At 44.5% G+C, this 15,375-nt stretch overlaps 1 protein-coding gene across 6 annotated transcripts in view; it reads right to left on the minus strand.

Annotated features, from left to right (window-relative positions):
* Positions 1-3,370: 3,370 nt before the first annotated feature.
* HIVEP1 (HIVEP zinc finger 1) overlaps positions 3,371-15,375 on the minus strand; it is a 135,971-nt gene continuing 123,966 nt past the window's right edge. For all 6 annotated transcript variants that reach the window (XM_024984059.2, XM_024984063.2, XM_024984058.2 and 3 more), the window contains 2 exons: positions 6,624-7,117; positions 3,371-5,064 (listed from right to left, as the gene is read on the minus strand). In XM_024984059.2, coding sequence (XP_024839827.1) covers positions 3,955-5,064; positions 6,624-7,117 — 1,604 coding nt within the window. In that variant the 3' untranslated portion in view covers positions 3,371-3,954. The remainder of the gene's footprint in view (positions 5,065-6,623; positions 7,118-15,375) is intronic.

Genomic DNA, 15,375 nt, shown 5'->3' on the forward strand with positions numbered 1-15,375 from the left:
AGATATTCATAAAACAGGTGGACTAATCTTTGAAAACTAGACAAATGAATTTTGATGCTTTTGCTATTTCCGACACTTCTGATGGTGTCAGCGGATTCATACAATATGCTAAAGTTACTTCACATTATGTTTTTCATCTGTTTTGCTAATAATTTAAAGAAATTTGTTATATCCTTGCATTCTATTTCTTTACTAACCTGGATCTTTCATGACGCATACAAACATAGCTTCCCAGCTCTCTGGATTACTTGTAAGTAATTTATTCAAGTCATTATTTGCAAGTCATTGATATTCTGAGAATGACTTGCTTCTTAGGACAAGACGACTTCGGAGAAACAGTTCAAAATTACTCCCTTATATTTTAGTCATGGGACTATTTCAAAAAATAATGACACAAACTTTGATATGTTTCTGATTTAGCTATGTATTTCAAATACTAGCAAAATATTTGAAAGCTACATGAAAGCATTATAGTCAGTGATATTAAAGATATGTGTACAATGTAATGAATCTTAAAAATTTGAGTACAAAATAAGCCTAAAGGATGTCATGGCATTATGAAATTTTCAAGGGAACATCCAAGCATACCATAACATTTATTATTTGGTTAAAGGTGGGAATTGAGTGCAGCACTTTCACAGCATCATCTTTTAGGATTTGAAACAGCTCAACTGGAATTCCATCACCTTCACTAGCTTTACTTGTGCACTCAGTATGCCAGCAAATTTGGAAAACTCAGCAGTGGCCACAGGACTGGAAAAGGTCAGTTTTCATTCCAATCCCAAAGAAGGCAATGCCAAAGAATGCTCAAACTACCGCACAATTGCACTCATCTCACACGCTAGTAAAGTAATGCTCAAAATTCTCCAAGCCAGGCTTCAGCAGTACATGAACCGTGAATTTCCAGATGTTCAAGCTGGATTTAGAAAAGGCAGAGGAACCAGAGATCAAATTGCTAACATCTGCCGGATCATCGAAAAAGCAAGATTGAGTTCCAGAAAAATATCTACTTCTGTTTTATTGACTATGCCAAAGCTTTTGATTGTGTGGACCACAACAAACTGTGGAAAATTCTTCAAGAGATGGGAATACTAGACCACTTGACCTGCCTCTTGAGAAATCTGTATGCATGTCAGGAAGAAACGGTTAGAACTGGACATGGAACAATGGACTGGTTCCAAATAGGGAAAGGAGTACGTCAAGGCTGTATATTGTCACCCTGCTTATTTAACTTATGTGCAGAGTACATCACGAGAAACGCTGGACTGGAAGAAGCACAAGCTGGAATCAAGATTGCCAGGAGAAATATCAATAACCTCAAATATGCAGATGACACCACCCTTATGGCAGAAAGTGAAGAACTAAAGAGCCTCTTGATGAAAGTGAAAGAGGAAAGTGAAAAATTTGGCTTGAGGCTCAGCATTCAGAAAATGAAGATAATGGCATCTGGTCCCATCACTTCATGGCAAATAGATGGGAAACAGTAGAAACAGTGGCTGACTTTATTTTGGGGGGCCCCAAAAACACTGTAGATGGTGACTGCAGCCATGAAATTAAAAGACACTTACTCCTTGGGAGTAAAGTTATGACTAACCTAGACAGCATATTAAAAAGCAGAGACGTTACTTTGCCAAGTCAAGGCTATGGTTTTTCCAGTAGTCATGTATGGATGTGAGAGTTGGACTATAAAGAAAGCTGAGCACCAAAGAATTGATGCTTTTGAACTGTGGAGAAGACTCTTGAGAGTCCGTTGGACAGCAAGGAGATCCAATCAGTCCATCCTAAAGGAAATCAGTCCTGAATATTCATTGGAAAGACTTGTGTTGAAGCTGAAACTCTAATACTTTGGCCACCTGATGCGAAGAACTGACTCATTTGGAAAGACCCTGATGCTGGCAAAGATTGAAGGTGGGAGGAGAAGGGAACAACAGAGGATGAGATGGTTGGATGGCATCACCGATTTAACGGACATGAGTTTGAGTAAACTGTGGATGATGGACAGGGAAGCCCGGCGTGCTGTAGTCCATGGGGTCGCCAAGAGTCAGACATGACCGAGCAACTGAACTGAATATGTAGGAATTCTTCAAATTAAGAAAATTCTATTTATATAAACTATAAAAACAAACAAACCCACCTCAAAGCCAAAATTCTTAGCATTGCTTTTGAATTTAGCTTTGTCATATGTACTTAAAATGTGACTAGGAAGCAAGAATGCTTATTATACTGCTTTAAAATTTTAGGCAACAAAATTGTAAGAGGTGTGACGCAAAGTTAAAACTTATTTTGAGAAATCTGACAGACAATGGCCCTCATTTTCAACAACCACTTTGTTAGACCAGTACAATTCCTATGATAAGTTTCCAGAACTCTTTTCAAGTACATCTTGGGATATAAAACATACTTTTATTGTTGTTGCGGTATCTGTTACTTAATCTGTGGGCAAGAATAAATGTAGATTGAAGCATGTATCAGAAGCATCACTGATCCATCAGAGCCTACTGAGACAGAAGCATATTCTAGAGGTCATAATTTAGACTGGGGCTCACAGGCCCAGATGACAGGCTCTTTCCCCAAGCCCCAGGTTTGGAGCCGGGGCTGGGTAACAGCAGGCTCCCAAACTCTAGACTATTTCCCTCATGCACTGCTGTCCTACCGACTTAATGTCTCCCAGATCTTCACCAAGCAGGCCTTGAAAAACATGAATGCATTGCTTCAAATTCCAACATTAAGACATTTTTTCACAAATGCAGCATCTGTAGCCTCAGGTAATATTGCACATCATCGCAGGTGCAATTGTGGGTCCCCTCCCCATTTTTCTAAATAAGTCAAGCCTCTCAGGCGGGAAGCAATCATTTCTAAAGAGGCAACTTAAGTAATTTCAAGTCTGAATTTGGTTCTTCTGTGAAGCCCAGACCTCCCGTGGTTTGGTCCGGGTCGGAGGTCTCTAGCTGTAAGGAGCAGGGCCCAGGGGACACAGAGGCCGGCTCACACGCAAACCTGGGCTGAGGCCTCGGGGCTCGTGGGCTCCGCCCAAGCCAAGCTCTCAGGATTGACTTGTAACAGTATACATTTCTCAGAAGCTGTCATACCCACCTTTACGAACTTTGCCCTTTTCTGTCCTTATGCTAAATACACTTACCTGTAGTGTTCTTAAGTACCGAATCTTCTCAAAATAGCTACAAAATTATTCCTCATAAGTTGGAAAAACTGGTCTCTTGGCTATTTCCCTCGGCAGTAACTATAAAGCCCTTATTTCTCAAAAATACAGGGGGTGGGGGTGAGTGTGGAAGGAATGTTAACCTCAGGCTCTTTTTCGAATGCAGGTTGCTGGTCACTACACGACATAAAGAAACCACCACTAAAGCAATGGTAAAGTCAGTAAACAACTTTACTGAAACATTTCATAACACAGAAAATCTGTCTGAAGTGTCAAGTTACTGTCTTACACAAGGAGGACAGACCCATTTTCAAAGACTAATATGAATACAATAAATATGGAGTTTACATACTAATTTATACACAGAAACTCTGCCCCACAGCCATAAAAATTTAATATTTAACAGTGCAACATATAATTTAATCATTGGATTATTTGACAGGTTTTTCTTGCTAAACACAAATAACTACCTGGCTTTCATGTACATATATAATATATACTTTTGTATATAGATATTCAACAATCTGTACAGTTTCTAAACATAAAACTCCTAAAAGGCACAATTGTCTATACAACATGTACAAAAATGGCTGGAGCTGACACAAAACAACAATTATTGGTCAAAAGTTCATGATTGCACAAAGATTAGTCATGAGTTTATGTCAGAAAAATGTGCTTTAAGGAAAGGAGGGTTTTCAAAAAAACCTGTAAGTGTTTATATAAAAAAACCAAAAAAACAAAAAACAACAAAAAAAACCCCCAAACCAAACCACCTCCCCCCCCCGAATAAACAGCCCCTAGGTGGCGATCACGAGCCTGTCCTCATCGTCGTCGCTACTCACGTCGCTGAACTGGGTGACCGGCCTCCGGGGCGGGGGCCGGGGTCCCTCCGGGTCCAGGGGGAGCCTCGGCCGGCCCGGCGGGGGCAGGGGCGCTGAGGTTGGTTTGCAGGGTGCGCCAGGGGTGTCGTGCCGGGGCTTTGGGTGATTCGCTGAGGCCCCCTTCCCCGTGTCCCTGGGACTGGAGCTGTCCCGCCTTGCCTGGTCTCTGGCCGGGGCAGGCGGATCTAGACCCTTCTGTGCGCTTTCCCGCTGGACACCGGGTGAGCCCTGCGGGGATGGGGTCCTGCCGCCGGGATGCGCCCCGACAGGCTGCGTGGGCGGCGCCTCCCGAGAAGCTCTGTTTGGGGGCGCGGGCATCTCGGGGGCGCCCTGGATGTCCACGGGGACCTGGCTGACTGAGGGGATGAGCGTGGGCAGGGCGATGTTTACGATCTGGAGGCCCGGGATGGGCGCGGGGGGCGCAGGGCTGCTCTGGGAGGCGGGGTTGGCGGCCACCACCTGCAGCCCCACGGCATTGAGGGCCAGCCCCGGTGGGCGCACCGGCGGGCCAAGGCTGGCGCTGGCCAGGCCCACGATGTTGACGGTCTCCATGCTCAGGGCCGGCAGGGGCTGCAGCGTCGGCACGCGGATCTGGCCGATGGGGATACAGGGCACCACGCTGCTCAGTTCGGCCACGCCCGCGGGGCTGGCGGTGCCTGGCCCGTCCGCGCTTAAGTCCCCCGGGGTGCCCAGTGGTCTGTGGATGACGTTGACAGCCGGGATAGTGAGCTGCACTGGCCCGGCCTGGATGGGGACGAAGGTGGAGTAAGTGAGGCCGGCGGGGACCACCTGGATCCCCCCGACCGGAACCATGTTATAGGGTGTCCTCGACTGCTGCTGGGAATGCAGAGGCAGGTGGCTGAACAGGTGCGTCTGCGGAGAAGGCAGGCCTGCGGGCGGAGGCAGGGCGGCTTGCGGCTTCTGCTCTTGAGGGCCGGGCCGAGGCGAGGTGGACGGAGGAGCCCCTCCCGGCTGAGGGCTGCGCTCAGACGCCGGGGGAGGAGGAAGGCTCAGGCATGGCGCGCCCTGAAAGACAAGACGGAATCATCTCTTCATGGCTCAGCTTCCTTATTAGTCACCGAGCAAAAGTTTTAGCTCTTGTAAAAAGTCTCTTCTGTCCTGAGGTAAAAGTGTGTAACAACGATTTCATAAAAATAAGCTTGCTAAATGTTGGTATGTTGATTTTAAAAGCAAAATTCCTATTACACCCTTTAAGCTCTTTATTTTCTAGAATAAATAACCGCCACAGATTCTGTATAGTACTTAATTTTCACACAGATTTCCTGGATATCATCTCATTTATACAAAATTAACCCTGAGAGGCGGCCATAATTATCTTCTTCCACTGCTATTATTATTGCTGGCACCTCTAGCTCCACCCTAGTTTAGAGATTTGGAATTACTGAGAAATTCTGAGATCTTAGTTGGCCATGAGTATGGACTCAGAGGGGGGAAATTAACTGGAGGACTACTCATTTATGAAATAGAGAGCTTCCATTAACGAAGAGGTCTGCAGTTTTCATTTGTTCATTTATTCTAAGTGGATGAAATGTCTACTGAAAACCGGATCTCCAGACACCGACCGGTAAGTGTGTGAGAGACTTAGGGGCAGAAGCTTAGAGCACAGGTGACTAATAGGAAAAGAACGAAACAGTAGGAGTAAATCCTGCCAATTTTCCCACCCAGGATTATCATCTAAATATTCACTTTTTCTTGATATGTCCTCATTACAGAACTCCATTAATGTATATACTAATTTAAATATTAATGCTACTTAAATATGAATGTAATTTAATTAAATAATATTAACGTAGGATAGGCTCTAGTAATTTAAGCTTTCATAGTCTTCCGAGTTTTCTCTAGTGTTACCCAGCAAACCAAAATCTGCCACATTTAGAAATAAATGCTATGGTGATCCTCAGTTCATCCCAGAGGTAAGAGAACTGTCCATGAGAGAAAACAGATTTCTCAGGAGCCTGCCAGGGTGTGTAAAAGCAGGATGTCATTCACTGCTGGCATGGAGGGTGACTTTCCTGAGTCTGGTTCTGAGGTAGTTCTTGGGCAGGAAGCTTTCCTAAGTGGTGACAGCAATTTGCTGATTCAAGCAAAGTGAACTTCTTAATACTTTTTTTTTTCTTTTGGGTGGGAGGGGTGGGGGTGTCAAACTGGTAGCTGCCTTGTCAATAAGGGTAACATACAAACCCTTTGGATAATTAGTGCAAATCCATCATATCAATGCCAGTGGAAGATCATCTCAGAGGAAGCCATTTACAAATGGAGGTCTCGAGACATATTCTCCATTGGCACACAAATATTTTTTATTCCAAGATATTTATAAAAAACCAAATAGTAGTAAATGAGCATACTGCAAAGATCTACTTGGTTCTTTTACAGATTTATAATACAATAGATGAACTCTGACTAATATACATAACACGAATCCAAAAGGCATAAATGTCCTTTAGCCTTAAATCAAAAGAAAATAAGGTTTAAAAGAAAAAAAAAAAAACTGATCTAGCTACAAATGAGCGATTTCAGTACATTTACTCCTGAAGTCAAAAGGAAAACGGCTACGGATCCATTACCTGCGTTAAAGCCACAGCCTTTCCTGCCGCAGAGCCGCTCAGCATCTCCTTGGGGTTGGGGTAGTCCACAGACATCTGGTGACACGGGGACCTGGGCGCCCCCTCGGGTGGGCAAGCGGCTGCCTCCGCATTGCCCGCTGCCCGCGGCCCGGCGCTGCCAGGGGACCCCGGGCTCCCGCCGCGGTCGGACGGCAGCGCGCTCAGCACCGTCATCTTCGTGGGCAGTGCCCTCGGCAGCACGTCCATCGCGTCCGTGGGCCCCCCAGGAGAACCCTCGGGGGCGCTGGCATCCTCGTCCGCACCCGTGGGGTCCCCAGGGCCGCCCCTGGCCGGCAGATGCTGTGGGCTGGCGGCGGCGGAGGGCGCGGCCGACAGCACCGACTCGGCCTGGCTGTCCTCGTCCTCCTCCTCGTTCTCGATGTCGTCGTCCTCGGCGCCGTCGGATTCCTCCGGGTCGTATCCAGACCTCTCAAAACTGAACCTCTGTTTCTCGTCTGAGAAAAAACAACCGAGAGGGGATGTTATAGGTGCTTATGCAAGTTTAACGGATGGCATCTTCTTTTTTTATAAGCTTGGCAATACTGCGAGGAATATTCAAGGCCAGGACGCTGCCCACACAGAGCCCCCAGTTTAGTCGGGGAGGATGACACGGGGAGGAAGGCAGTCAGGACAGCGGGGATCGGAGGGATGCGCCGGTAGAGGAGGGGAGTGGCCAGGAGGGCTTCCTGGAGGACGCGGAAGGTGGACGAACCTCGCCAGAGCAGACGGGCAAAGAGTGATACATAGTGCAGACCAGAAACCGAAGCCTCAAATTTTATACCTCCAAAAGAAGCCTGGACTCTACAGAGAAAGTGAACCGAGAGTTCACTGCAACTCATTCTCTGGGCTCTTCTTCTCTACTTGTTTGTACCGCCCTTTTGTTGAACAAAGTAAAATGAAATCAAAATACTGGTGGCATTTTGTATTTGCAAACAATAATTTTCCATGATATTCACATAGCATTTTAGGCATGTTTCTGCTGTTCTCTGAGTAGTAATATTCTGTAATTTTTTTTTCCGTGATGACTCAACCCATTTCTCATAGGAAATGGAATATTAGTTAAAAGTCATTAATGTCAGCCATATAATGTCATGTGAGACTATGTTTAACAAGGAATAGTCAAGATAGTCCAGGGAATAGTTTTAAAATTCTCACAAGTGCATGTGAGACTGGATTTAAAACCTTGTCTATTCAAAACTTGCAAAATCAGAGGCACTTTCCCTTAGAAAGCTAATAGAGTTTAAACAGTGAAACGGAAGAGCATTGTAAAATCTCCACCCCAGTCACTGTCGCTGAGCTATATGACATTCAGTTTTGCTGCAATGCAGTCTCCATTTACATGTACTTTTTGAAGAGAAAAAATGTGAACAGAGAAATAACTAACAGGTATCTTTCCTGGGTTTCCCAAATGGTCTGTGTATTAATTTACTTTATTACTCTTTCTATATTACAAAGATAAGTTCTTAGAGAAGAATCTTGAAGTATCAACACCAACACATTTATGGATGATTATTTCTAGGAGATAGAACAGATTAGAACTTTTAAAAAAAAATCTCAAGCACATGTTACTTTTGTGCTTAAAACATACATGTAGGCTTCTAATATGTGGTTTCATGCCTTCTGTTTTACGGGTTCTACTATTTTGTTGTAAAATAATAGATAAAGTAGCACCGATCTATTGAATTCCACAGGTGCCCACACTGGACATGGGGCGGGCACGGTCTGGGTAGGTGCTCTGCCCCCTTCCTCAGATCCCTCTATGATACCCTGTGATGTTGAAAATCTAAAATTAGACCGTCATCCCTCATATGTTTTGAATTTGCCACATGAATACCAAATCAGATATATTTTTAGAGATTTTAATAAGAGAAAAAAATTCTTTCATAAGAGAAAGTAGAAAACAAAACAGAAGAAACTGAATGACTGAGGCGGGGGAACAGGTGACTGGAGAGGGAAGCCGATTTCATCAGAGGCCAGTCCTGCCGCAAAGGCCGACTACGGTGAGACTTGCTCAAAAGCTACCACTGTTTTCTTTTCTTTTCTTTTTTTTTTTAAAGAACAAGGCCTAACTTTAAATTTACAACTCTCCCCAAATCCATCGTAAGGCTGGAGTCCCATCAAACAGCCCAAGCTCCAAGGAGCGTCTATATAAGAGAAGGGAGATGAGCTTGAGTCATCCGGGGCAGACGCGGCAGGACACGCACGGTCAGAGGTGGACAGACTGGTCAGGGCCGAGTGCGGATGGGAGGGGCTGGGTGGACCCTCTGAGGCTACATCTTCCTTCAGGTTGTAGACGATGATCACTGTTTAACCCCACAGAAAAGCGGACTAAGCATCCACGGTAGTCGGGATCCAGGGGAGAGAAGCAGCATTTAGGAGGGGCGGGGAACTCCCTGCACCCCCTCCCTTCTCTCCATAGGGAACAAACACTCCACCCTGTGAAGAGGAGCGCTGAAGCATCGCTGCCCTGGGATACTGGGGAGAATTTACTACGGTGAGGAAATGGAGTGAGTAAGAGGAAAAACACGACTCTGCTCCCTAAGGAGGGACAGGGTTGCTGGCTGAGCCCACCACAACCGCTGAGCTGGGGCAGGAGAACAAGAGGGCCAGAGCCCAGGGACCCGAGGACAGGGTGCCTGCAGAAGGCTGGGGCAGGGCCAGAACAGAGGGCCACCCCATCCTCCTCCTCACCCACTAATGCCAGGCTAAGGCGCCTCAAGTGAGAGCTAACAGCAAAATACTGCAGTAAGAGCACCAGGAGAACAGAATGTGTTCAGCACCCTCTCTGATGCAGAGCACAAAGGGAAGACCTGAAATGGGAATGGAACAAGCATTTCTCTTACAATCCAACCCGCACCCCAAACAAGAAATGCCTCTTTAGGAATCTGAACCCTTTCATGCTCTGATGGTAGTAATCTTAACAGCAACAGAGCTCTCCAACCCAGTCCAGCTCCTGACCGGCAACAGCAAGGCTTCAACTCTCACCTGAAGGGACTTGCCAGGCGTAAACGCTATTTACATTGGTCTCTATTGTCTTATGCAAGATGTCTAGCTCTCAACAAAAATTACAAGGCATCCAAAAAGGCAAGAAAAAATAGAAGAGGAAAAGCAATCAGAACCAGTCAGATATGATACAGATGTTAGAGCTTTCAGAGAATTTAAAATAGTTGATCAATATAGTATTTTAAAAGCTCTGATGAGAATGGTGAGCAACATATAATACCAAGTGGGAATTTCAGCTGTGAGAAGAAACTATGGGAGAAAAAAATGAAATGTTACCAATGAAAAACAAAGTAATAATCATAGGAAAACAAAACAGAATTCTATGCCCATTGAAAGGAATTTTAAAAAACAAAAACTCACATATGACACTAAAAGCACAATTAATTTAAAAAATGGATAAACCAGGCTTCATCAATATTAAGAAAACTTTGCTCTGAGCCAGACACTGTAAAAGAGAATAAGATAAGCCACAGACTGGAAGAAAACGTCTGAAAATCACATTTCTGACAAAGGAATTATATTCAGAATATATTGAAAACTACCCAAATTCAACAATAAGAAAGCAAACAACCCACTTTAAAAAATGGGCAAAATCCTTGAAGACACTTCACCAAAGACAACTGGAAAGCAAATAGCACAGAGAAGCATGCTCAACGTCATCAATCATTAGGGAAATGCAAATTAAACCCACCATGAAATGCCACTATACACCTGTTAGAATAAATGGTCTAGACACTTTGAAAAACAGTTTGATAGTTTCTGCCAAAGCTAAATATACACCAAGATAATGACCCAGCTATTCCACTTCGAGTATCAAACCCTGCAGAAATGGAAACTTCATTCACATAAAAAGCTGTATATGAATGTTTTATAGTAACTTTATTTATGACTGCCAAATCCTGGAAGAAACTCAGATATCATTCAAGTAGTCAGTGGACAAGAAGCTATGGCACATTTAGACAGTAGAATACTACTCAGCAATATAAAGGAATGGACTCCCACAAAAACATGGATAAATCTCACGTGCATTTTACTAAGTGAAAGAAGCCAGACTCCAAAAGCTACTTATTCTGATTCCTTTCATATGAGACTCAGGAAAACAGAGAAATACAGGGAGGAAAAGAGATGAGTAGTTGCTAGGGGCTCTTATGGGGGTTCGGAAGGAGCAGTTATCTGCACGTAAGTGGTACAGGGGACTTGCAGGGTGATAGGACTATTCTACATGGAATTGTGGGGTGGATATACAATCCTAAGGGAAACCAACCCTGAACACTCACTGGAAGGACTGATGCTGAAGCTGAAGCTCCAATACTTTGGCCACCTGATGCGAAGAGCTGACTCACTGGAAAAGACCCTGATGCTGGGAAAGATTGAAGGTGGGAGGAAAAGGGGATGACAGAAGATGAGATAGTTGGATGCCATCACCGACTCAATGGATGTGAGTTTGAGCAAACTCTGGGAGATAGTGAAGGACAGGCAAGTCTGGTGTGCTGCAGTCCATGGGTTGCAAAGAGTCAGACACGCTTAGTACTTGAACAACAACATATACAATTCTACACATTTGTCAAAAACCATAGAACTGTACACCATAAAGTGAATTTTATGGTATGTAAATAAAAGCATAATTAACCAGGATGTGGGAAAAATTCAAGATGAAATGCAAGCTGAGACTGATGACTTGAGCACAAACAAACCCCACAACCACGACCCAGGCAACCTTGGCAGAAGGGGTTCTGACCAGATAATATGAAAAAGTGAAAGCGAAAGTCACTCAGTTGTGTCCAACTCTTTGAGACCCCATGGACTGTAGCCTGCCAGGCTCCTCTGTCCAAGGAATTCTTCAGGCCAGAATATTGGAGTGGGTTGCCGTTCTCTTCTCCAGGGGATCTTCCCAACCCTGGGATCAAACCCAGGTCTCCCACATTGCAGGCAGATTCTTTACCAGCTGAGTCACAAGGGAAGCCCAAGAATACTGGAGTGGGCAGCCTATCCCTCCTCTGGTGGATCTTCCCGACTCAGGAATCAAAGTGAGATCTCCTGCATTGCAGGCGGATTCTTTACCAGCTGAGCTACGAGGGAGATAATATGGCATAAGACAAAAAGAGCTGCCCAAAGACACTGTGCTGTGATTACAAATCTGTTTTCACAGGTGGGTCAGCATTTCTGGAATTAGTTTATTGGTATACTGCTGCTGCTAAGTCGCTTCAGTCGTGTCCAACTCTGTGTGACCCCATAGACGGCAGCCCACTAGGCTCCTCTGTCCCTGGGACTTCCAGGCAAGAATACTGGAGTGGGTTGCCATTTCCTTCTCCAATGCATGAAAGTGAAAAGTGAAAGTGAAGTCGCGAGTGGAGCAAATAGGTGAACATACTGTAGATGAGAACCAGGTTTCTTCACTGTAGGAGAAAGAAAAAGAGGAAATGGAACAGGCCAGATAGAATAAAACTGTGGGGCTGGACTGGAACTAGAATTATCAGTATGGACTCATGTTCTCATTTGTGTGTGCGTGTGTGTTTATGTGTGTACACAGAAGTAAATACAGATGTGTGTACATATGATTTAGTATACATACGGATATTTCCCAGCTCTATCCAACAAGAGGGGTTAGAAGCAGTGACAGGTTAGCAGCCAGAAATGCATCACCTAGTGGTTAGACCTTGGTTCCTAAATACCATTCGCCAATAAAGGGAACCAGGGGTCCCTGGAGAAACGGTCAATTCCAGGGCTGGAACATCTTGAGGTGTCAAAGAGTAAAGAATAGCTTAAAGAAAAATAATAATAATAAAAGCAGCAGCATATTGAAAGGGCATAGGAACAGACCTCAAAGAGCTCTCAATGGCCACTGAGAACTTGAGCTACACAATAAATAACAGCACTGGACCTGGAACCCAAAGAACGAAGGACACAGCCGTAAGTCCATATGGAAGTCAATAAAGGAATGGATGGATGAACAAATGGAGAAATGGTAACTTTTCGGTGCAGAAAAACTCTGATTAATGAATTAGAACACCACAGTAATACCACAGGCAAGGTCCATCAATGCATAAACAGAATATCTACCTAGTTTTCAGGTATCTCCACCCATAAAGGGAACAAGAGTTAAGTTTACAGTAGGGAGTCCTGGCAGACATCACCTTGGCCAAGGAATGGAGGCTCATGTGACCCATGAAATGTAGCGACATAAGGTACCTGATATGATGCCCCAAGAAAGTCACAGTCACCCTATGGAGCCTCCCCAAGAACGCATAACCTCAATCCAGCACGAGCATGTATCAGAAAACCTCAGGTTGAGAAAATTCTACAGAACAACTGACAAGGACTCTTTATCAATGTCGAGGTCATGAGAGACAGGGAAGGCTGGGGGAGCCATGACCGCCGGATGCGATGTGGGCTCCTGAAGGACAGCCTGGGATGGGAAAGGCCATCAGAGGGAAAACCAGCAAGTCCTGCTCTCCAGCTGGCAGTCCTGAGCTGGGGTTGGGTTCTTAGTATCGACGGGTGTCGTATGGTCATGTAAGATGCTCGGATGGGGAGGCCGGATAAAGAGTATACGCTCTACTAGTTTTTCAACTTTTCTGAGACCAAAATAATCTTAAAAAAACAAACAAAAAATGACATCAATCTATTTGCCAACACTCCAGGATCTTCATTTTACTCTATTGACCCCAAGATCCTGTCTCATTCAGAAAAGCGTACACAACCCCCATCTCCCGGTTGTCCTTATTATGCTCATACAGATTTCTCTTTCTGACATGCATTTTTTTTCTCTCCTCCTATTGTTTCATAGGAAACTATTAATTGAGATAAATTCCAACATGTCTCTTGTTTAATTTAAAAGCTCAGGAAATTTCTCCAAAATACACCCTAACGCCCCTGTCCCCGCCCCCCAAACATACACACGCTCTTAAATCTTGTACCCATATTGCAGTTCTCTCTACTCTGGTTCTAGCCAGCGAGACTCCAGGAGAACCCGGGTAGACTCTCCACACCAAGCACTGCTATCTGATCACAGATAAAACAAAAACTAATTACGGACATGATTTTTTTTCTCAATGATTTAATAAAATTTAAAAAGCACTGAATTATTTTACAGGGTGGAGCCCACAGCTCAGAAGTGTCAGAACCAAGGTTCAAACCCAGGCTGGTGTGGCTCCTGAGTCTGTGCTAAACACTCCATGTTCCAATGTCGTATTATAAAACCCAACCACAGAATAATCTGCAAGAAGGTCATCAATGAATTATAGTCAATATCCTAGCTTTTAAGTATGCATGAGGGAGTTGAGTGTTTACACAGACATTAAAAGCTTCAAGTAATTATTTTATTACAAAGAGTAGAACGTGTAAAATACAAACCCGAAGGAGAAAGCAAACTGATAACCTTTGAAATAACACAACAAATATGCTGTATTTTACAGTGAATATGGAAGTTTAAGAATCAATTATACTATAAATCTTTAAAATTTTTAATTGTACATATAAATATTAAAATTCAGTGTATGCAATTTACATGAAAGAGTATATAAAGAAAACCATATGCTTTTTCATGGGGAAGGAGGTAAAACTACTTGGCTCCATTTTAATCTGTCTTTGCCCAGATGACATACTTCAGGATCAAGGTTTGCAGTATTAGGGGTGGGAAAATGCTGGTGTCTCTAGACCTGGCCTTCTCCCTGGACCCAGCCACGTGCCTGCAGCCCACAGAGAACTTCAGAAGAGCTGGAGTTCCTTCCTGAAGTTTTCTGTCCCAAGATAAGGACTGAATAGTGTTTATCTCCCTGTGTGCACTGGGCCGTGAAGCTTCTGAAGGGGGAAGACCACTGTCGAAGTTTGGAAACTTGAAAGTGAGTTTCGGGTCATTCCATACTTGTTAAATAGGGTGGATACTCCAGAGTGGCAGAAAGAAGATACAACGGATACCTTAAAGAAGCCTGAGACAAAGGCATCCTTTTAAATACCCAGAGCACCAAAACAAAGCCCAGACCTCTGCCCCCTGCATTTGTGCTTTAAAAAAAAAAAAAAGCCCTTTCATATTACTGTGCTGTCCCCTTAACCTCCAGAGAAGACTATTCCTATCGACTCAGAACCTGTGCTGATAGAAGACCGGGAAAGTGACCTGCCCACGACCACAAGTCAGCAAGGTCAAGGACACAGATGTGCTAACTACCCCGGAAGCTACCGTTTCTGACTTTGTGACACTGTGCATTTTGCTACAGGCTGTTGCTGAGCTCAGTAACTACGACGGCACACGACACTGACTTCCTCGTATGTATCAGGGGCTGCCAAGCCCCACGTGGCTCCCCCTGTTCTTACACATAAAGTTTTATGGGAACACAGCCAGGCTCATTGTTGACATACTGCCTATGGCAACTTTTGTGCCACACTCACTGAGTTTCATCATCATGACAGAGGCTGTGTGGCCCATAAAGCCTAAAATATTTACTATCAGGTCTTTTACAGAAGCAGCTTGCCAATGTTTTACTGGACTGTCATGTTTAAACCTGACAGCCACTTGTGGCAGACCAGACACCAAACGCATCTCACGCAAGGAAGTCAAGCGACTTAAACACAGCGGGAAGCCAGAATTTAAGGGCCACATCATTATTCCAATAAGATACACTCTGACAACTCTTCCTTCCTTGGTACGTACAATGTCACAGTAGTGCTAGTTCCTCAGTCACGTCTGACTCTTTGCCACTCCATGGGCTGTGGC

This window comes from Bos taurus, chromosome 23 (genome assembly GCF_002263795.3).
Source record: "Bos taurus isolate L1 Dominette 01449 registration number 42190680 breed Hereford chromosome 23, ARS-UCD2.0, whole genome shotgun sequence".
NCBI classification, from domain to species: domain Eukaryota; kingdom Metazoa; phylum Chordata; class Mammalia; order Artiodactyla; family Bovidae; genus Bos; species Bos taurus.